Below are 24,414 nucleotides of genomic sequence, written 5' to 3'. Positions count from 1 at the left end.
TGCTTACTAAAGAGGAGCAAGGAGCAGAGGAGCGTACCTTCCCATAATGATGTTACTCTCCTAAAATTCCTCCTATGTAGGTGTCTGCCCAAGTAATCCAGCAATGGATCTACCAATAACTCTCTTTGTGAACGTTTAACCATTCATGTTTTTAACTTATTCTTCTATTTTTTTCCCTTCTTATATCCCTGAACAAGAAAGTGTCAGGCACCTACTCAACTCTGCATACACTGATATTTGGTTGCTCTGGAAGATTTTCCCTCTATCTAGCTACGATACAATACTAGATATGCTACTTCTGGCAATTCCATCTTAATCACGCATTAATTCCTCCACGTTTGAACAAGAGGCAAAAACACCAAATGGAAACTAAAAGCACCAGACATCTTTTAGGAGTATTCTCTTCATGATCTGTTTAGTGTGAATATCCACACCAAGCAATACTCTATATTTGATGCCTTTACTGATGCCTGTAAAGGCATCAGTATATTTATATTTATCATCAAGTTGGCAGAAAGTACTACAAGGGAAAAAAATTACCTTATTTCTATAACAGCTCTCCATTTTCACAGAAAAGTGAAAAATCTAGATCAATAAAATTCTACTCAGCAAGAAAACCCATATTGCGCCCATTTGATGCCCCCCTCATCCCAAACACAGAACGTCTCCAGAGTAACTAAGTCACCTTCTGATCTCTCCACCTGAGAGGCAGTAAGCACCCTGCAGCACAGCTCAGGGTGAGTGAAAAGAAGAGAAAAAAAGCAGCACAGTAAATAAAACACATCTTGCGTGTGTCAGGCACAGTATTGGCTCTTGAATCACAGTAAATAACAGAGCTGAAGCCCTAGCATCCTTCGAGAACTACTGATGTTTCTACTGTGTACTTCAGGACATCAGAAGAATTAATTTTATCATTTACTCCTAGCAGGCTTAAGCAGACTCTTCTGACATGCAATAATTCATCTCAACCTACCTTTCACTATTAATTCTGCATAATTCGAAACTCCAGATCCACCATCCGAACGAATGACGCATCGGTACTTGCTGATACTGCGTTGAGAGGTGTCAGCTACACTGACAGTAGCAGAAAAACGCCTGTGGTTGACCACTCGAGTGACCATTAACGCAGTGTCCCTTCCATTCCACTGCTGTAAAGGCAGACAAGAAAAGAATGTAGGTTACGAAGACACAGATTATGTATCTATATGTAATTCATTCTTTCTTATCCTTAGCATTGTTCAGATTTTCGTGTTCACATCACAAGTTTAGATTTTATACGAGAACATTTTCTTCAAGAAAGACTGCTAGACATCCCCTTGAAAAAATTACAGGGTTGTATGAACTTGGGCTTAAATATTCTTATATCTGTGTTTATATATTCATTCTTTTGGAACATAGTTGAGCATTTGATGGTTCTATGTATTGAAAATGCTGGGGAGTGACGGTTCAGACCACGCCATTGTACACAGTGGATTTAGAGGCCTGGCTAGGATATGAAAATACTACAAAAATGGATTTTGTACACCTGGGAAATGCGACAAATTAACAGATTTTATAAACTTGGCATTTTCAGATATAAAAGACCAATATAAGTAAACTGCTTGGATGAGTAGTCATCCTTAGATGCCCAACAGTCCTCAAAACTCTCTACCAATGCCAGATTACATTTTTCCAACTGGAAAAGGGACAGATGAAGATTTAGCTAGAAACAGAAGTCCTCCACAGTATAAACACCTGAACTTGCTTAGCCGGTCTAGTTTATTAGGAGTTTTGAAGGAAAACACACTGCTGTTTTGCCAATTTCCAGTAATCAGTTTTGAGGGATGCTTCCAAGGCTATTTTCATTAAATGTTTCAATTTTGGAGAACAGAAAACAGTTTTCCACCGGCAACAATAATGATTTCCTCTCAAAGCCCTGCTTCTCACAGCATAAAGTTCATACTGCTTCAGGTCAGAAGTGTTTTTTACATACATCCAGTCAACACTGTGGAAAAAACTCAAAAATGATAAAGAACAAGCCAAAAAATATATCTCTGTGGATGATAAAAATACAGTAGAGTTTAATAAATTTTAGATACAAATGCAATTTTTAGGAGAACAGCTGTGATGTGAGTACAACTAAAATAATCAAGTCATTTTTACATGACGCTGACTACATTTCTCACTAGCTCAAGCCTTTTTCCTAGTACTAATCTTAATTTTTATGATTAGGTAAACTGACTCCTTGCCTAATTTTTTTTTTACAGTAATTGATATTTTTACAGTTCATTAAAATGTCTCAAGTCAGTAACAAAGTTTGAGAAAATCCTTTATTTGTTTGCCTACAAGATGCCAAATTAACCACAACAAACATCTTTCTTGCCCGCCCCGGATGTTACAAACACGGGGCAGTCAGGCCCTCAGTCACATCAGTCCAAACCAAGAATAAAAACTCTCGACAGGCTTAAGCATTCTGGAAGTTTATGTTGGCCCTACATACGCACAGTACACATAGGAAGAGAATCTTCTTGACTTGCTTGGGATGTTAGCGTTTAGAAGTTTAGAATAAGAGAAGAGCTCAACTATTTTCAAAGCTTCTGGGAGAGCTCTATGTGTAGCGCATGGTAAAGGCGTGACTCCACATATCTGAGCACCTCAAAAGGCAGAAGAAATAATTTGTCCTTCACTGGGAAACATACATTCCATATATTAAATTTGATATACGTTCCATTTCTAACTCTAGAACTGAAAATGAGTTCCTAAGGTTGTTACTAGAACAACTTGAATAGCACAACCCAGTCTTTCAAGAACAACTATTACGGTGAAAATATACCCATTGCAGCCAAGGAAAAACAGTAGGAAGGAAAAACAGTAGGAAGAAAAAACAATGGGCACAAACTGATTTTGCCCATTTTCACTATGCAGGTAGTAAAGTCAGATTTAGTGTAAGCTTCCTTCTTAACATTGTGGGCTGAGAACATCTTTGGAGGATGAAAGTAAAGAAGACTGCATAAATAAAGCAGAAGTGAAGAAATATTCCACTTGTTCTGTCTCTTCCGCTTTATGGCTGAGTGCTTAGGGGTGTGTGGGCATTTGTTTGAAGCCAAAATTTTACCATCACTTGCCATCTTTTCCACCTTCTGTATCATGATACATTACTTTGCCACTTTAAACTCTCACCTAGAAATAATTTAAGGCATCAAAGGATCTTGATAAAATGATTCTGCGCCACCACCCAGTCTTTCTCCATCGACTTATTTTATTTGAAAAACAAACCAAAACCAAACCAACAAAAGCACCACAAAAAAGAAGAGTGCATTATTTTACCTGGAGCCAGAGTTTGTCATGCTGTGACCACTTTCCCCCAGCAATGCACTGGAATGTCGCGTTCTGTCCCACATTAACCTCCACATTCTGAAGTCGTAGGAAATGAGGTGCTTTTCCTAACAAAAGATGCAAAGTATTGGAAGGGTAGAGCAAGGCAGTGACTGATTGCGTTACACCAACACAGACAAACACTCAGAACAGTATTAGGGCCTGTCCTTGAGAAAGTGATTCGGGAAAATAAAACTATCCTTCAGTATTTGACCATTCATTGCCGAGTAAGGTGGGTGATGGATCTGACAGACGATGGCCTAAGGAATCATGCAGAACTCTGGCACATCTGAAAATACAGACTTGGATCAAACCACAACACAAATTCACGAACATCAGCAGAATTTCTTACTGCTTGCTACAAAGAGTGATTTCTTCTCTTCAGAAAACTGTGTTTCTAAAGGTCAAAGAAAATCAAATGCTTCTGAGCTTGTCAAGCATGTCTGACCCAAACCAAACTTTCACATAGGTCTCTTTTCCTTTTTGTTTTATTGACTATTCCATACGTCCTAGACTTTTAGAATATTAATGTGTCATTAATGTCAAATCTAATATTAAATGAAAAATTTGTATAACTGACAGGATTGTATTGTTGTTTATAAGATCACAGATACTAGTGTTTTCCTGATACTAAATCCAGTATTAATTCAATTTTAAACCACTGATGTTGAAATGCAGGTTTGCACATCTTCACAAAGGGAGTAGATCAGAGGATTACGTTTTTGACTAAATACCATTTTACTTCCATAAGTTAACTTACAAGAAAAAAAAAAGATTCCAGTGGTGAAAATCTGACACTTTCAAACGAACCTAGTTCTTGCTGGGCTTCAGAGAAAGTTTGTACACCATTTTAAAAGTTTACTAGAACACACTGAACAGCCTCATGAGCCTCTAAAGGTCAGACTTTTTCAACTTCATATTTACATTTCCTAGTATTATTAGGTACTAATGAAACATATCATTTTAGAGGGTAAACCAACCCAAACTTTCAATTGGAATTAAAGATCTGTAAAAGGATGCGGACATCTGTGCCTCTGTGTGTACGAAGCTTGACATACAGGCATTTTGTCTACTATAGACACAGGAACAGAGAACACGTGCCTATTTAGTTTCTCTATCCCATTCACTATGTGTTCACTTTGCTGACAACTCCTGAAATATAGTGATTCCATATCATCATACTTTCTGGTGAATCCATAATTTGTGTCAAAGTTTACAGGAAAACTACATCTGAGTGACAGTCAGAAGGCACTACATGAGATTTGGAGGCTAATATCAGTGATTTCTGCCTGCAGTCTAGGCTGGGCAGATATAAACCATCTCCAAAGCTACGTAGCCTGGGTGGGTAAAGCCACATCAACCCCAAACTCCTAGTCCTCAGTTCTGCCCAGCTTCCAGAGCACAGGGTTGACCTATTATTGCAAGCGCTCATGCACACATAGTCAATGAGCTTTGAACTTAATGAAAAATTATTCTCCACTGTATTCCTTCACAGGACCAAAAAAAACCAGGCAACATTATCAACATACATATTTTTCTCTGCATTTTTGCTGATACTTAGGTTTTTCTGCTGTACTGTCATTTTTGAAGGTAAAGCAGAAATGAAGACATAACACTAATAATTTCAGTAACCTGCAGGGTCATCAGGAGCTTCACAGTCCCGGTGTTTGGAGTTATAATAATTGTATACAAGGGGTAAAGCCTGTATAAGTCAGTGGAACACACTCTGGTGACATTTACCTTGCTGGCTGTCATCACTGAACAACAAAACACCACCACCGGGAATCAGACAGGAGGAGCATTTACACCGATGGCCGAGAAGCTGCAGCTTGCAACGAGTTCTGTACACTGCAGGTTGCAAACTGATTCAAAGTGGAGTAGATAGCTCTGAATCATTTAGGTTTTGAGTCAGCAAAAAAAGCAGTTAATTTTAATTTTTAATTTTAAATACGAAGAGGGATCTGCATACACTTGGAGAAACAGATTTAAAATCACTTTAAATCTTTGAGTAGGGGTGTAACACAGCATCCTGTCTCTTGTTTTTAAATCCCATAACTTTCTTGCCTAGGCTTTGCCCTGTAGTTTGTTCAGTGGCCTCACTGCCAGTAAAGGGATCAGTCATCGCCCAACGTGCCGTGGAACACACAGACCATTTGGGGGATTGGTTTGGATGCTGCCAGTTATCAGCAACATCTGCTTAATACAGATTCTAAGTATTCCTTAATGAAGTAAATGCACCCAAAGGCCTGAGCAATGAGCACATGGTAAATACAAATATAATTTAGTTAAACAGCAATTAACCATACTGCAATTATCGGAAATGTCCTGATAAAACTTGAACGAAACCATGTCTGTCTCATTGAACAGCAGTTATTCTTCAAAATACTGTATTGCAAGAAAACCAGTTGTTTCCACTCCATTGATATGATCCATGATTGGTTTGTGAGCAGCTGCCACTGACCTACTGAAAGTATTAACTGGTGAGAGGGGCTGTAAAATAAACCTAGAGAAGAAGCTCTATGCTACGTACACAAAATATAGACACGCCTGGTCCTCAAGCCACTCTGAGGATGCACAGAGAAACTAAAACAGGTCAGACTCAAAGACTGAGGCTCAAGGTATCTTTAAATAGAAAACAAATTGAAGCTTATTATGATGGCTGTGATAGAGGAAATGTGGCACTAATATTTTTGAACAGTGTGATGAACTTGCGTTGGTTTCTACTCTTCTGCAAGTGGAATGGGATTTATTTTTAATGTCATTACAGTGGGTTATCATTCGTTGAGAAACACCTTTGGGATATGTCCTTTACCAAGGAAATACTGAAAATATTGTTTGTTTCTTTTTTTTTTTCCTTAAGTTAATCATATGGGATATTATCAGAAGAATTCCAGACTGTTTTCTACAGCAATGTGATTCAGAAATAACAAAACAATCAGTTTTATGTTCTCACAATGAGAGGAAGAGAAACTTCCACAGATGTCCTGGCGCTAGCTACAGACGGAGAGCAGTTTTGCCTTTCGCACAACTTGCAGAGCTATGTAATTATGCAAGGCTGATTGGTTTTAGGTGTCTCAGAGGGATACAAGAAGACATTTTAGTGCTGACCAAAATGGGTAAATCACTCCTTTAGACTTCAAAGCTGGGTAAGCAACACATTGATACAGTTAGAAAAACAAAGAGCGCTCACTGCATGGATGGGCGAGAACTCTGACTTCATCCACAGCTATGTACCCTGGATGTCCTTTCAAAGAGACAGATTCAAATATCACCTGAAATACAAAATAAGAGGTTTTCTTAAAAAGAATAGCTACACTCGTAACTTGACCAGTCACCACATTCTTTTCTTATTCCAATGTCTGAGTCATTCAAAGCATTCCATCATTTATAATGGAGGGATAACAAGGCAATTCAGTATGTACATGCATACTAGAGAGTGAAAATCAGTTTGATATTGGAAACAAAAAGTTAGCTCAACATTCATTAGAATTCCAGACAACTATGCCATTCTTTCATTTGGAAGAGCACAGAATATTCTGTGTATGTACACAACTATATTCAATTTAAGCACCAGTCCAAGAACATTAAGTGGATAATCATTTGACATCTTGTTATTATGCTTCAGAAAGTTGGAGAATGCTGTACATGAGATAAAATACTCTTACTGAATCAATAACCCTGCATGGATTATTCTGGAGAAAACCTTGATTTGGCAGGCACATCATTGTGGTATTAGAAAGCAAATTGCAAGCAACAGGTGACCCTGGATTCTAGTTACTGGACTGTGATAAGATTCTCCCAGATATAATAAAGTTGTTTCTATCTTTGCCTGGACTGAATTAACACAGTCTGAGAATGAACATTCTTAAAAACCACACGTAGTATTTCTCTACATTACAGGCACGTTACCTAGAACTTCTTATTTTATTTATGTATCTGAATAATGAAAGTGTTGCACTAATTTAGATCTGAATAGATATTCAATTCTGGATGAATAAACCCCTCTTTCTTTGCTATGGCTTTGTGATTTTACCTTGAAAACTGTCCTAATTTGACGTATCCCGCTACAAAAAATATACAGGTTATCTGAAAACCAGCAGTGCAAACAAAAAAACCCAAAAAAGTACATTAAAGAAAACTGATAGAGGCATGATTAAAAATAGAGTTAACTACTGCCAAATAAGCTAACAAAATAACCAGGAGATAATAGTATTAAACATAGTACAATTTGCCTATCAATTAAAGGACAGTAGGGCATGAGTTGCTGACTATGCCCTCAATGCAGTCTCTATCTTTCTCAAGGGAGGCAGCCGGGGCAGGGAGGAGGCAGGGAAGAAACAGATACCAAGGTCCCAATCTCTTCTCCCTTGTGCCCAGTGATAGGACATGAGGGAATGGAACAGAGCTGCGTCAGGGCAAGTTCAGGTACGGCATTAAGAAAAGCTTCTTCATGGAGAGGGTGCTCGTTCCTTGGAACAGGCTCCCAAGGGAATTAGTCATGGTACCGAGCCTGTCAGAGTTCACAGAGCATCTGGATGATGCTCTTAGTCATAAAGTTTAGTTTCTGGTAGTCCTGTGAGGAGCAGTGAGTTGGACTCAATGGTCCTTTATGGGTCCCATCCCACTTGAGATACTCTATGATTCTATAAAGAACAGTAAGTGACAGAAATGTTCAACTGCAACAGAAAATCAGAAAATGCAGACTGATTATTTAACATCTCAGTAATGCTATCTCTCAAGTTCGCAATCTCTTCCCAAAAGAACAAAGTGCTATACTTTGCTATTTAAAAGAAAAAAAGAAAGAATTAGGTGGAAATGTAATGGGTACTATCCTCTGCATTTGAATTGGACATCCCCAGTTTCATTCCCTCTAACTAATATTCACATTGTACTAAATTGCTCATTTTTGCATGAGTACACAATAATGTTTTCAAGGACAGAGTTAATTAACATGTTCAGCTGGCATAGTTATTAAGATTAGAGTAGTATTTGAGTCTAGTGCGGCTACTCGTTTTGTGAGGGAAAGCATTTCAGTCATTTGTAATATCTAAATTTCATTACTAAAACACAAAGTTAACTAATTAAAGCCAGTTTTTGACATTCGGTATTCTCAGTCTGTCACTGTGTAGCTTCTTCATCGCCTTCCTCAGAAGGCTTAATACAGTACAAGATTCAACGGTTCAAACTCTAATCACTGCACGCCCTGGCTATGAGAGCAAACGAGTATCTTGTTCACAAGTAGAGAATTGCTGTTAATCATTTTTGCTTTGCATTTGGGCTTCCAGAACGCAGTTCTTGCTCATAGTTCTATGACTTCCTAAGGATCTGCTTCCCCAACCCAAAACACATCCAGATGTGACATCTTCCAAAATACATCCATTAGAAAAAAAGATATGATAAAAAGACTTTGAAAGCAAAAATTAACAGGTGAAAATATAAACTAAGAAGAGTTCAAGTGCTAAACATATACAGAAACAAAGTTCTACTCTAGAGGAGGGTGGACCAAAACATATAAGCTGTCCAAGGAAGCAAGTCTCTGGAACGTAAAATGATCTAAAAACATCAACAAGTGTTTTGTGTTATCAACGTTCTTGACAGGCTTTTTAGGGACTGTATAAAATAAGAGTATAATGCAAGTCCTTAGTATGGAAGTTATAATTTATTTTAGAAATGAAATGTCATTCATGATAAAAAGTACACTTACTGGGAAGGTCATGTAAGCAACTACTGCGACTCCCTTCAGATTTGAATTAAAGTGCAACATTACAGCTATAAAATCCTATATTAGTTTTGCATTTGTGGGAAGCTATAAACCACAACGAACTAATTCATAAATCTCCTACAAGTCAAGAACTCGGAAAGTTCTCCAAGGCATTGGTATTAGCTATTACTGCATGGCAAAAGTAAGCACCAACACACAGAGAATAGTCTTCTGTTAACTGCAGACAAATACAGACTACTTAGTACAGCAAAATATAACTTAAGCCTGGAACAACCGAGTCAGCTCCTCAAAAATCACACGCACTGCTCCAGAATCCAGTGAAAAGATCCAGTGGAAGCTTTTAAAGTCCCTTCCAACCCAAAACATTCTATGATTGCCCACAATTCACATAATATTGTTTAGACAACCCATTTCATGATCTGTTATGTTTTACACTCAGATATTTTTGTTATTTCCCAGTTCAAACTTCCACATTGCAGTCTTTTCTATTGGTTTTGCAGCACATCAGCTGTATCAAAGTGAGAAGTACAAAAGAACCCAGGTTTTCCCCACCACAAGGAAAAGGCAGGAATCCATACTGATTGGGCTAGTTCTGCAAATTTCACACTAAATATCTCTCATGACCTTTTAACTTCAGTTAGAAATGTAGTATAACGATTGAGATATAGGCATTTATCAATGCTTTACATTTAAGGAACTTCTCAGAAAATAATAAAGCCGACAAAATGCAAAGCTTTACACTTGAAAAAGATTCTTAAATGCTCCCGAGAACTGCAAATACCAAGTCATTTCATGTTTCCTTAACAATAAACAATCCTACATTTCGCTGCTGCTATATACCCACAATGTCTGTGTTAGCAACATAGCCTGGCTCATCTGTTGTGGTACAACAGTTTTCTTCAGGCAGGGATCAATAACGTTCCTTGCTATACATCAAAAACACTCTTCCTGGCAGACTCTAGTGCTGCCTTTGGTGCATTCTGGGACTAAGTTCATCCTTATGGCAAGCAGTAATTCAAGATTACATGTACTACCTTTCGCCAAGCGCTATTACAGCTTTTTCTCGCTATACATTTTCAGGCTGAGAATCCAAGTACGAGTAACTCTAGGGTAGACATTATAAATCTCCACCAGCCCCACATTTATATCACAGCTGAGTGCTTTTGAATCCAGACAACTCGTATAACCCTTCCACTGAACTGCCAGACTTAAAACATGACCTCTGGCAACAGGCTTGGTTACCAGTTTTCTGCTAGTTGGCCCTCCAAAGCTCAAAGTACCTGTCAAAGCCTCAAACCTAGGGCAGATAGTTCCAGATCTGCTGCCTGACTGAATTGCCGATGCACGTTGCAGTTCAGGATGGGGTGGTTTCTGTGTATTAAGAGAATAACCTACAGTTTGCCTGATGCAGATTTCGTTTGTGTAGGAAAAAAATATTCTTTTTTCCTGTGTTACCTCGTGCTTTTGAAATACAAAACACTATTTTCAAGATTCTTGTGTACAAAGAGTTCTCTAGGCAGGCAATTTTGATTTAAGGCTGACAAATAACACTCCAGTGGCACATCTTAGATTGTGAGGGTGAAATGAGACCCTCCCTAGGCAACCGTACACCCAAGCTCTTGTCATCCTGCCACCTCTGGACTCCTTTAGCCAGAATTGTTACTTTAGGCTGCCAAATAACAATAATTTTGTCTATGTCCTTCACTGCGTTTTCCTCTTCACTTCTATAAGCTTCAAGTTGTCCTTTTTCTTTCTTTTTCTTTTAAAAAAGAAAACTTGATTAAAGGTAGAGGATGGTTTATAAAGTCACCAACTGATAACAGATCATTCTATTAGATCCCTCGTAATAGAGGCACAGTTCTCAAACCTTAAAAGCCACACTTAAAGAATAAGAATACAAATGTAAGCAGAAGGAAACATCACTCCTGTTCACCAAAAGCGTCCCCAGTTGGAAGGGACCCAACAAGGATCATTGAGTCCAATTCCCCTCTTGCATAGGGCCAAAGAGTGAAAAAAGAAAACTCTTGTTTTTTCTAGGAAAGAACTACTCCTAGGCAGTTACTGCTCACTTCCAGTTTCTTCATTTCTGTGCTGCAGAGAAAAATTATTGTTTGATTTAAAGAATTTTTTCTTGCTCAGGTAAAGCAAACTTGACCTGCCAAAGAACTTGCAAAAGAAGTAAGGAAGGCTCAGAAAGTCTACTATTGGTATATCTAAGAGCAGGATCTCACAGTGAGAGATCAGAGCATCTTTCCCAGGTTTTTCAAGCACTGATTACCTAGGTGAAAGATCATTTCTGTCATCTCAGTGGAGCACCTACTACGAAGAAAATTCTGGTCATGACCAGGTTCACGTTGCTATGAATGGAGTAATATGACTTCAGAATAAGTGATAAGTTGCACACAGCCCTTAAAACACCACTTTCCATGCATTTGCATCTCTTTATTCCTTTCCCTCACCCTGCATAGCAAGCTCTACGTATTCTGCTGATATCCCCAACTCTCTTTCAGAGGCAGCACATTAAAGCATTCTATTTCAGCTCAGATTTTACAGACCTCCTATTCAGTTATTAAAGAAAAAAAAGCAGGCTTTTCTACCTGCTGTTTTCAACCCACAGACTATTTGCTGCCTTTTCATAGGAATTACAATAGTTTTTATTCTATCTCACTCATGTCTTTTATTAGTATCGAAGGTACATCAGCTCTGCCTGCAAAGTTTAGGGCTCAATTACCTCCGAGGCATTTTTTTTTTGTCTTGAATACAAAACAAGACACAAACATGCTTTCAACACCTAACAAGAAGTATGTGAGTCCACTGTGTGCAATCTTATCTAATAAAACCAAAATAACGTCTGCGAAGTTACCACACGATGTTTGAAGTGGACAACTAACAAGTAGCTGTAAAATTAATGTAACCAAAAAACAACTTACCCACCACTTTCCTCAACTTTGTGCCAGTTAAAAAATAAATAATTCACCTAACAGAACAATAAAACTACGTTACAAGTAGTGCTATAAAGAAGAGGGACGGAGGATCTGCTGCAAAGTATACACATATTGACAATGTGGTATAAGGCTTTATTAGTAGTTTACGTACTTACACCCTCATATAGGCACAGGAAAAGACAAGAGGCAAAGCTGAGTGAACAAATGTTCCTTCTTATGGAACCAACCAAGGGCCAAAAACATTTCAGGCAAATTTATGCAGAGACACAGCTATGTATCTAGACACCCAGTTGAATTTATATTTACACGGTACCACGGAAAAAAAATTATATAAGTCTGTTTATGTGCCAATTTCATGATAAACAAAGGGGTCTCAAGTCGCCAATTAAGCAGTCTATCCACTCTGTGACTTGAGAACAACTGAAGAAAACGGGTGAAGCAGGAAGAAATATGTCAAGACGCTCACATAACCCTCTTGCTATAAACCTGCTAACTATAAAGTCCCTCTGATAGGAAAACGTTGGGGTGAGCGTGTATGATTTGGGTTTCAGAATATCAATAGCTTAGCTCATACCTATACAAATGCTCAAAGGGAAGGGAGAGAAAAATAGTACAAACTCATACCTGATAAAAATGTGGCCAGAATGTACTGATGGCCAGTTCTGCTTTCACCCATCCTTCTGTAACAACCCCTGAGACATTCCATATAGGATTGCCCTGTGGTCCTCCATTCACCTTCACGTAGACATTCAGAGAGCCAGGACTTGAACGGTCTCTGCTGGATAAGTAATAGTGGAAGTCGATGCAGTGTGTGTCATTTTCCTTCAACGTAGGCAATAGCAAATGAGCTTTCTGCCCAGACGCCCGCCCAGAGCTGTTCACCATCATGAAGGACCCTAGAGAAGAAAGCAAAAAGAGTAAAGAGAGTGGGTTTGCTTGACTTTTTCAGTAAAAACGCTTCCATTAGAGAAGTCAGGGATCCTCTTAGAAGCCAGAAAACAAAACATTCATCTGAAGAATCCAAATTAGCTATTTTACGCTAATTGTTAGGTAACAGAAAGAAAGGATATTAAAACGGTAGCGTATATACAAACAGATTCAGGGCCAAGTAGAAGCATGTTAGATAACTTAAAAAAATCAAAATAAAACCACTATGTTGATTTTATTAGTTTATAACCTTGTGATAAAACCAGTCAACTCTAAACAATACACAGTCTGAGCATCAACAAGGCTCTCCAAACACACCCAGTCCCCCCTAAAGCCATGTTCAATATAAAAACTACCAGCTACTCAGCTAATGTTTACCTACATGGCCACTACCCACTTCTTGCCAATCTATTCTTGTAAACACTGCATCTTGGCACTATAAACTTTTGAAGGCTGAAATGTGTTAAGAAAAACCCAACTTCCAGAGCTCAAATGAATTAGGCTTGTTAGCATAACAACATCTCCACTAGAAATAATGCAACATGGACAACTGCTGCTCTAGGAGGGAAGGACAGGCTGAATTTAGGGAGGGAAATATATACTAAGACAATTTATGAATTTATTAACCTGCAAGCTTACATCACATTACCCACGGCACTTGAAGTTGAACTCTCATTTTGATTCATCAAGCAGTTATTTTACAGTACATTGTGTCTCAACTCATCTCTTCACAGATGCATCAAGGTGACAAATGTTAGCAATAGGGGAAAATACTATGAGAGTTATTTGATTCAGTTCTGTTTAAAGGATCTCTTTTATGTGTGTACAGACACTGACGCTCAGAAAAAAATGAAGAAATACCAAGTTTGGGGGGAAGGGGAAGACAATCTGTGTGTCAGCAGCAAGGCATGATAATTTTTAATCAAATGCAGCCCTCTTGACATTCTCAGTTTTGCTGCTGCTGCCAAAGCACGACACAAACATATTCTTCTGCTGGCTTCTTGCAGTTCACAGAAGATTGAGTTTGAAAAGCCTTGCCTCACTTCTAACCTATTGACTTTCCCTATTCCATGCCGTAGCAGTGTGGCACTCGGATGAGCTAGATAAACATTTTGATCAATTCTGTGCAGTGAACAGCCATATAGCCTAAATTTATATCAATATCTGTAACTTCTTCCCACAAAAATTCCCTCCCCTCAAGTGTTTATATGATAAATATATACATTTCTTAAAGGATTGAGAAGCACGGATGCAGAAAGAAGTCAATCTTTAAAAAAAAAAAAAAAATCATGGATTATAGCGACCTTGGAAAATTCAAGCACAATACAAGCACAGCTGGGGAAGATGCTGTACTAAGAAACACAAAAATTGATAGTTAAAATGTTTCTTGGTAATCCTATCTTTCATTTTAATATGCTGAAAATCAAAATGGCCCCAAATCAAGAAATTCCAGATTCATGTCAAGGACTTTGAGAACTTTAAACTTAACTTTAACTTCAGTTAAATCCGAACTTTTCAATTTCTCTCTAATAATCAAAGTACCTACAATGGGATCCTGACAAATATTCACTGTTAATCTAATTCTGCTCCCAGTCAACCACAAAATTCCCTTGTTCAGAGAGTAAATGGTATACATACTATTCTTAAAAATCCACTAAAATAAGCTACAGTTTTAAGAAACTAAGATCTGGATTCTGTTTCTACAACCTAAGATGATTTAGTATGAGAAAGCACCTCTGCCAACAGGCTCGGAGAGGCAGCAACGCCTGAGAGTTAAAGCAGCACGATGGAAATCTGACCGCCTGGTTTCGAAAACTAATTATGAGACCGACTTCCAAATTCTCTGTCAGTACACGCAGTCTGCCTTATCACCCTTTACAAATAAAGTTAGAATACTCATAAGACCATCCTTGTGAGAACCTGGGAGGAAAGCCACTGTAAAACTGCGAGTAACAGTCCTGCAGTAGAGAGGAGCAGAGCAGCCGCTAGGAAACGCAGCGCTTGCGGCAGCGCAGTGCCAGTGGGAGGAAGTACAAGATACAATGAAGACAAGTTCTACCTTTGTTAGGTCTTATACTTGAGGATGATCTTATAGTCATTTAAAACGCTCAGAGATGGAAAGAAGAGCTCTTCTGCATCCACAAGATCTTCAACCAAGTGCCTGCAAGACTGGGAAATCTGATTTTTACTCCATCATTGATGGGATCATAAGGTACATCGTTTCACTTCTGAGCATCTTTCTCAGCTTTCACCTTTCCTTTGTGTTTGGGTAAAACATGGATTCCTACCTTAAGGAACTACTCTGAAGCCGTACTAACACAATGCATCTTGAAGTGTTTCCACATTACAAGCGTTTCAATATTAGAGAAATTTAGGGAGTTTTTAACTTTCACAGACTCACGTATGAAATAACGAGCTTTCCTCTTGGAGTAAAAACATCAGCTTTTAGAAAAGGTTCAAAGCAATAATTGTAATTTTATTTTTTATTTTTGCCACCCACAAAAAATGAATCACAAGCTATTCATGGGATGACAATGGCCTTTTGTGCAATTGCTGACAATTCTAGAATATGGAGCCTGAATCTAGCGACTGACAAAACAAGCAAGTAAAATACCTTTTCACCAAAAAGCACTTGAAATAATTAGTCTTAGTTACCAAAAAGGATAGGCTTACAAACAGTTGTCATATGCTAATTATTCATAGCTTCTTATTTATAGCTTAGGATTTTTTTTTAATACAACATGCCCAAAAATTTTCTGACCTGTCAGCCTCACATCTGTGCCCGGGAAGATCATGGAGCAGAACCTCCTAGAAGCTCTGCTAAAGCACATGGAGGGCAGAGAGGTGATTAATAGCAGCCACCACGGCTTCACTGGGGCAAATCCTGTCTGACCAACTTAGTGGCTTTCTATGATGGGGTAACCACAGCAGTGGACACGGGTAAACAGATGGGATCTATCTAGACTTCTGTAAAGCCTTTTACACAGTCCCTCACAACATCTTTCTCTCCAAATTGGACGGTAAAGTGGATAAGAAACTGGTTGGATGGTCGTATTCAGAGATTAGCGGTCAATGGCTGAAAGTCTAGGCAGAGATCCGTGACAAGTGGTGTCCCTCAGGGGTCCGTACTGGGACCGGTGCTGTTCAATATCTCTATCGTATCTTTATCAATGATATTGACAGCGAGATTGAGTGCACCCTCAGCAAGTTTGCAGATGACACCAAGCTGAGTAGTGTAGTTGCCACACCAGAAGGATGAGATGTCATCCAGACAGACCTGGACAGACTGAAGAAGTGAAACTGTGAGAACCTCATGAAGTACAACAAGGCCAAGTGTAAGGTCCTGCACCTGGGTCGGGGCAATCCCCATTTCCAGTACACAATGGCAGATGATGTGATTGCGAGCAGCCCTGCAGAGAAGGACTTGGGGGTGCTGGTTGATGAGAAGCTCGACATGAGCCGGCAATGTGCACTCGCATCCCAGAAGGCCAACTGTGTCCTGGGCTGCATCAAAAGAAGCGTGGCCAGCAGGGCGAAGGAGGAGATTCTGCCCCTCTGGTCATCTGTTGTAAGACCTCATATCTGGATATCTGTGTCTAGTTCTGGAATCCTCAACATAAGAAGGATATGGAGCTGTTGGAACGGGTCCAGAGGAGGCTACAAAGATGATCGGAGGGCTGGAGCACCTCCCGCATGAGGACAGACTGAGAGTTGGGGTTGTTCAGCCTGGAGAAGTGAAGGCTATGAGGAGATCTTATAGCGACCTTCCAGTACCTGAAGGGGCTACAGGAAAGCTGGAGAGGGGCTGTTCATAACAGATTGTGGTGATAGGACCAGGGGGAATGGGTATAAACTGGAGAGGGGCAGATTTAGACTAGGCATTAGGAAGAATTTCTTCACCATGAGAGTGGTGAGACACTGGCCCAGGTTGCCCAGGGAAGCTGTGGCTGCCCCATCCCTGGAGGTGTCTCAGGCCAGGTTGGATGGGCCTTGGGCAGCCTGAGCCAGTGGGATGTCCCTGCCCATGGCAGGGGGGTTGGAAGTAGATGATCTTTAAGGCCCCTTCCAACCCAAACTATTCTATGATTCTATGAAATATAGAGGAGAATACACTATAAAAATGCGACTGTCTCCAGTACAGTCCCAATAAGTTATTATTTTACATGACAGTGGGAAAGATGAAAAAAATCCACTTATAGTGTCATGTCTGTCAAAGAAAAGTGCTCACACCCTATTTAAATCAGTTTGTCATCTACTAACTGTACCGCACTCCTTATTTTTACAGACACTTACTGTACCATCCTCCACACCAAATCCTTCCCCTGGCTACTGAAGGCATAGTGTACAACACCTGTAGCCTGCTTAGAGTTTCACCAAGACGATAATATACATTGCATACAAGAATAAGTCAATCTACAGAATTCAGCTGTGAAGAAGTTATACCCTGTGTTCTATAAACCAGTGTCCAAACACACCCATCTGTATACATTTTCATTTTAGTTTCTGCAGTGTGACCTTCAACCAGATCTGTCTCCTGTCTTCTTGAACCTTCAAAAGATTGCTCTGCACTCTCCAAGATCACCAGCTGAGATCCACTGCCCTGTTATAAATGTCCATGCCCAGTGAAGCTTGTCTGGGTAAAATATATCACTTAGAGGTAAGATCATAGGAATTGCTCCCACGAGAAAAAAAAATAATTCAAAATAGTATCTTAAGGACAAGTGTGGTTTTCCTTATTATCTTAATAAAAAAATGACATATTGTGATTCAGAGTCTGACTGCCTTCTTTAGTCTGAACTTGGAATTGAAGCTGATGGGAGATATTCTCAATTTCTAGGCTTATATGTACAAAAAAGAGAGGTACAATCTGGTCTGACACCAACAAACCACTTGTCACATTTTCTACCCATATGAAGGACGAATTAACATGTCACAAATGGAAATTATTGATCACTGGATGACTGAAAGCCACTTAAATGTCTCCAGGCAAGGAAAAAAAAAGGTATCCTGGAGAAACTCTTATTTAGACCATTGCATATCGAATTCTGAAAAATAGTAGAAAAATAATTATTTAGCCTCATTGTTTTGTTTACCTCCATCCAGCAAGTTCAAATGCCATAAACACTGAACTGAAAAAACTGGGGGGTAAATTACCTATGCTGTGTAAAATTTATTTTTTAATATTTATTGGACACAGAAGTATATGCTCATTAAAGTAGATTGATTATCAAGTCAATTTAATTTAGTGTTCTTGGATCAACAGGTTAGATTACTTAATATCTTGCTGGTTTTTCCCTGAATAATGAAAAATTAGCATGTTACGTTCAGAACAGTCGGAAGCAAGGAGGATGGAAGACAGTAAATAAATTCATTTTTAAAAATCCTTTCAAACGGCAGGAACATAAAACGGCACTCTCTCATAGTTATTAAACATACCACTGAAAATTGGGGAATTAAACCATGAAGTGCTCTCTAGCTGGCCATAAATTTCAATTTTTCCCCTGCTTGGTGCATAATGATGCCTTGATAAGCGTCCTATTATTGATGCATCTGCAACATATATCCTCTTTTTGGAGCTGAAATGCTACTCCGTAGCAGATGGTGGCTATTGTGTTTACACATCAGCACTTTATGATTGCATTTTCTCACGTCTGCAGTAAAAAAGAAAGCCGTAATTGAGTTTTTAATGGCTTTGCACATTGTTCATTAAGATTACATGAGTGTGTTCTGACAAATGACAGCTGAAGAAATGAGCCACTGAGAACCCCTCGTGATCACCAGACAGACCTCAGTTGATGCTGTTTCACTGTTGGCTTTGACGAACCGTGCTGTTTAAAAGTGAAATTACAGCAACCATTAAAGACGGAACGCAAACTTGAAAACGAAAGCTGTCAAAAAGCTCAACTGCAAAAAGATTTCTAAAACCTTGAAAATCAGAATCAGGTACAGAATGTTCTTTTAGAAAGCAAACTTCTTCCCAAAAGGAAGGAACGGGTTTTCTGGCAGTTCCATCAGGTGCACAAGCATGTTTCAGATACACAGTTTTCTTATTTCAAAAGACTACTTTGTCTCCAAGAGCCTGACATCTGACCTTGTTAGGATAGAACAAAGCAACATGGAATAATCGAGGCTGGAAGGGGCCTCAGGTCAACCCTCTACTTGAAGTAGGGTCAGCTAAGAGGCCAGATCAAGTTTCTCAGAGCTTTTACCCCCTGAGTCTTATAAAACTCCCAGGAGGCTGCTTATCCTCTCCGGGCAACTTGCACTGTTGCTTGACTGCCCTCACAGTTATTCCTTATATTCAGTTCAAAACCTCATTTCAGCTTTTACCTTGTCTCTCATCCTCCAGACACTCACTGCAGTAAAGATCCTAGTTTGGTATCCCTGATAAACTACTTGTAGGTACTTGGGGTCCACTGCTAGTTCCCCCCAAAGCCTTCCCTGCTCCAAGCTGAACAATCCCTGATAACTCCTCAGCCTCTTCTTACAGGGCAAGGGCTCCAGCCCCATAGACTCGGTGGGCTTTTGTTGAGCTTGCCCTGGTGGATCACTATCTGATACTGTGACGCCCCAAATTTAACACAGTATGCTCAAAACAATCCAACGAGCGGCAATGAAAATGGGACCTCTTCCATTTGTCTACTGGTTATGACCCTGTCTAAACAAGCCAGGATGCCATTAGCGTACTTTGCTTCCCAGCACACCAGTGGCTCATGTTCAGCTTGTCATCTGCCAAGATCCTCAGGTCCTATTCAGCAGGGCTGTTCCCCAACAAGTTCATCCTCAAGCTGCCTTTCAGGTTTTGTGGTATTGGTCCATACCAAATTTCATGTTCTTGTCAGCCCATTCGTACAACCTACGTTCATCCCTCCAAACGGTGGCCATACCTCCAGTGGTACCAACTGTTCTCTCCAGTTTGAGGCCATCTGCAAACAGGAGCTACCATAGAAAAGAATCATAACAGTTTGGGTGGGAAGGAACCTTAGAGATCATCTAGTTCCAAAAGCTATCTTGCATATGTTTTGATAAAGCACATAGTATTATAAACTGTCAAGTACAACTGCCACAGACAGATGTTGAGAAGCATCTACACAAAGTAGGAAAAAACATGTTTAAGGACAAAATAAATTTAAAAAAGTCTATCAACCTCAACATCGGTTTCTAGCAGTGACAAAGTGGCTACTTTAAGCAGAATGTAAGAATCAGGGTACTGTGAAGTAGAATTTACCATTTCAAGCTTCTGACAGCTACATCAAGACTTTTAAACTCAAAAACTGCATCTGCTCCTTTCATTGATTAGCCACAGACTGACCTTCCTCCCAAGATTTTGGTTCTGTCAGTCAGGAATAAGACTCTGTCCACAAGCTCTATAGCTCAATTATACATTGTGCTGGGGAAAAGAAGCATTTCCATGCACTTGCTTTACGCTACTGCCACTTCATTAGTAGTTCTTATTTCAAGATAAGTTCTGATTACCTACCCTCTCTTTCCACTTCCCACATTTTTACATCCCTATTCTCCACACTTGTGTTCAAAAATCTCTTCCCTCTGACTAATGCACTACAGACAGTGGCATTTGTGCAAACCCAAAATTAAACAAGGTGTATCTCATAGCTGCTATCCCTTTTTTCAAGTTTTAGGACAAAATCAGACATATGGGTTTTATTTCTCAAATGTGGATCATACTGAATTAATCTACTAGTGAAATAAACGGCGCTTGTTTCGCAGATAAATATGAATATAAACTGCAAGTTCAGTTCAGTATAATTCACGAGGGCAATTCAATCACTTGGGAAATTGTTGGAGAAGAGGAAAGTATTTTTTTAAAAAGACAGCCTAGTATTTGTAAAGAGGTTTTGTTCTAGAAATTAATGTCATGAAAAGAATCATGTTGTTGGGGTTTTTAATAAGAAAAATCCCTTCTGGGAACAAACACAATCCTATATTACTTCAGTGAGAGCTAATATTTGCTGTAATTAATCAAAGAGAGTGAAGATTGAGGAATAAACACTTTAACAGTCTTCATTGAAAGACTTAGGTACGTAACAAAGGCAAAGCTGGTTTGGTTTGCACATTTTCAAATGTCCTTGAGAGGGCAGAAGTTGCAATCCTTCTGCTTTACGTAAAAGTAAATAGTGATAGGACAATGGTTAGAATTAGGGAAATGACGTTTCCCAGTTTCATAACTGCAAACTGCAGACTTTTTCATTGATTCCACTGACGGGGTCATAAATGACTGCTGGCATTTTCAGTGGCATCCAGACACAGGTGTTATCAAACCATGCTTCTTTCCAGGGTCTGAATAACAGTGACCCACAGACATTGAAATATGCTAACAACCCAGGAATGGCCTCCAGCCAAATGACAGCTTTCCTCTACTCACTTCCCGAAGCAAACGCTGAAGTAAGTGACATCTACTGCAGGGACTTTACCATCCAAAATGGGAAACACTAAACTACCTCTGACAGAAGAAACAAGACAAAAATATATCATGGATTACAAAGAAAAAAATATATATCACATGTTAATGTGTTTTCTCTGTACATGCAGGTAGATCGGAGTCAGCAGATCCTCTTCAACTCCTAAATCCAGATTGGAAGAGATCAAATGATTGATGCAGCCCACAAAGGCCTAATAAGCAGAGGACTTTAAGGCAGATAATGAGATTTCTGCAACAGGCTGTGAAGCAGCGACTTGGGGATTAAATGTTTTGTCAAAAGTTTCAGAACCCCAGTTCTCTTAACAACAGAGAGAGTCTCATTAAGAGCTGACATTGAGAGCTCAGAAGCTTTGTGGTTCACTCTTGTTGGTTACAGCTGTCCTCCCAACATACACTGCAGTCCTCCCAAAATTTGCTCGTCCATTTTCATTACTTCTATCTGCTGCTTTATTCACTTCACACATAGGAAGAACCCTATTGGTTAATGGGATGCTCTTTTAAACCTTCCAAGACTACTTAAAGTCATCAAGAAGCAAAAACCTTCTTCCATGTTCTACTGCTGAAAGCCACCTTCCTATAATCTAACATACACATAGGTCTTGGTCACATAATTCTGTGGCAGTTACCAAGGACAATCAATGATAGAGTCTGAAATATTGGCATTATAAAGCCAACGTGCAGTCTTCAGATTCTAACTTTGTAATTTCCTCAGTTACAAATGGGAATTTATTTCATTGGCCCATAGAAAATTAAACTGAAACGTAGATGCAGAACTCTTATAAAAACGGCAATGGGAAGAAACACTTTAGAGAGCAATAGTGCTCAATATAGAAGGGGCAATGGGAAATATTTAAGTACGGCAGGAACTTCTTGTTGTCTCAATTTCTCACATAGGTATGATCACAGAGCTAGAATTCCTGGCACTGCAAGACAACTGATTGTAGCACTACAGAAATGGCAAGGCAGAATAAAAAAGAAAAGGTAAGAAAAGGTAAGAAAAGTCTTTATTACTGGTTTCTGGCTTCAGGTGCAGGCCAGCATGGTCTCTGAATATGTACTCAATATGGGAATCTACTAGATTCAACGTGGAAAATCGGCTCACAAAGCTCAATTCATGACTGTGCAGACACAAGCACAATAGTGATACTTGACCTTGCTTCAAAATACCTCAAAAAGTTTGTTCTAAACATTGGATTAGACAGTTCCTGAAAGTACTGACATCTAACAGCTCTAATCTATAATAGGGACTGCACAGTTTATCACAGAGATTCATGACAAATTTCCAGCTTCAGTGGTACAAGATCATGTCCAATGTTGCTTTCAACCCACATCTCTAGAGCACAGTCCTTCCCTCCTTATAAATCAGCAGATCATCTGCAAATGACGTTTAATGGAATAGCATCAGTGGTCAAATCAAATCACCTTTATCTCATCACCAAACTCAAATTTTGATTGACAAAGCAGAAATTATTGTTTGCCAAATCTCAGAAGAGAGTCCTTGCTCTGAAGGCGCAGACATCTGGCAGCTGTTCCATATCTCATTCTTACCTCTAGGCCCCACAGTTATTTCTAGCATTTTCTTCTCATATTTCATAAATATTTCTTTAATGGCCCACCTGCCATGGTTATAAGCTTAGGTTCACTGAGAAACAAGAAACGGTGTGTGCGCTGTAGGAACAGTTGTATAAATCTCAACAGTGAGAAACTTCTTAATAGATTTGTTGTTGGCATTCAATGTTGCTAAGGTCACTGCTGTAGCATACTTTGAAAGTGTCCTTATTCCATTACTTAGAAATATGGTATATATTGTTTGGCAGTGCTCTACAAAGAATGCATCCCTTCACAATGGAGCTATTCCAGTCTATCCAGTAAAGGAATCTTGCAATAATTAACATATAATTCTCTATAAACAATAGATGAGAATTCACTCTAACTTTAATTGTACCTTCTTCATCACATTGTCATCTTTTAAAACTGATGAAAATGTGCACTAAACCCTGAAAACTGAACAGGTTTTGTTGCTTTTTATTTCCAGCAGCCTGACAACTATTTATCCTATCAATCACTCTCTTAACACTTTAGTAAAATGCAGGCATTTGATTTAAACACTTAATAAAGTTTAGGTTATTAAATGGGCAAATAAACAAAATAGGAGGAAGGGCCATAATTCAACTTAATAACTTCATTTAAAGACATTGCAAATCTTATTCTTAGCACCCAAGAGCTTTATTACAGCTGAGCCTTGGAACAGACGGCCCACAGAAATGAGTTGTAGGGACATTAGTAAGCCTCTATTGAAAGCCTCTCACAAACACCATCCAAGAAGGCTGAGGATTCAGCAGAACACCAAATATCTTCCTCACCTGATTTAACCACTGCCAAATGCCTCCCTCTCCTCTACGGAAACGATAGTATTTCAGAAAGCAGGCTCAGCAGATCCCCTTCAGGAAATTTTTAAGTTAAAGATATACAACTACTTGTGTAATGAGCAGAATTTATAACTGCATGCTAAAGAACTCTTAAGATGCAACTACAACAATAAAGGACTTTAGGGGTAGCGGTCAGTAAGGACTTCTCTCAAAAAGTAATCGCTTCTTACTCTGCCCTGCTTTCAAATGTGGCACTTATTTTAAAAACTGAAATTCTGTATCTTATTAGAACTCAATGGTTAAAAAGAAAAATCTCTCCACCAGGTAGATACAGATCCAAGGAAAGCACGTTTTAGGTGGATGATTACAAACAAGTAAATAATTAAATCACTACATCTCAGCTGTAGCAACATCAGTTCTCCTTGAAGACGGAGCAAGACAAAGTCAAGTCTGCTGCCTCTCAGCATCAAAAATGTCAAAGGAAACATGATTTGGTGTATATAAATGTTCATGACATATGCAAAATCAGGATTAACATTTCTATTTTCAAAAGCTATCTTTCCCATGAATGTCTAATGGTCATACATAAAAAAGCCATATATGACCATGCTTATAACTATCTATTCTGCATTATCCAGATACAATGGTTGATCAACT

The 24,414-nt window shown here is 39.0% G+C and overlaps 1 protein-coding gene across 10 annotated transcripts in view; it reads right to left on the bottom strand.

Annotated features, from left to right (window-relative positions):
* PTPRT (protein tyrosine phosphatase receptor type T) overlaps nt 1-24,414 on the bottom strand; it is a 452,370-nt gene that overhangs the window by 268,940 nt on the left and 159,016 nt on the right. For all 10 annotated transcript variants that reach the window (XM_054081441.1, XM_054081448.1, XM_054081450.1 and 7 more), the window contains exons 3-6: nt 12,646-12,917; nt 6,545-6,626; nt 3,307-3,422; nt 974-1,148 (exon numbers count right to left, since the gene is read on the bottom strand). In XM_054081441.1, coding sequence (XP_053937416.1) covers nt 974-1,148; nt 3,307-3,422; nt 6,545-6,626; nt 12,646-12,917 — 645 coding nt within the window. The remainder of the gene's footprint in view (nt 1-973; nt 1,149-3,306; nt 3,423-6,544; nt 6,627-12,645; nt 12,918-24,414) is intronic.

The sequence above is a fragment of the Cuculus canorus genome, chromosome 16 (genome assembly GCF_017976375.1).
Source record: "Cuculus canorus isolate bCucCan1 chromosome 16, bCucCan1.pri, whole genome shotgun sequence".
NCBI classification, from domain to species: Eukaryota; Metazoa; Chordata; class Aves; order Cuculiformes; family Cuculidae; genus Cuculus; species Cuculus canorus.
The sequence above is the reverse complement of the archived record's forward strand: the minus strand, read 5'-3'. Positions and strand labels throughout refer to the sequence as shown.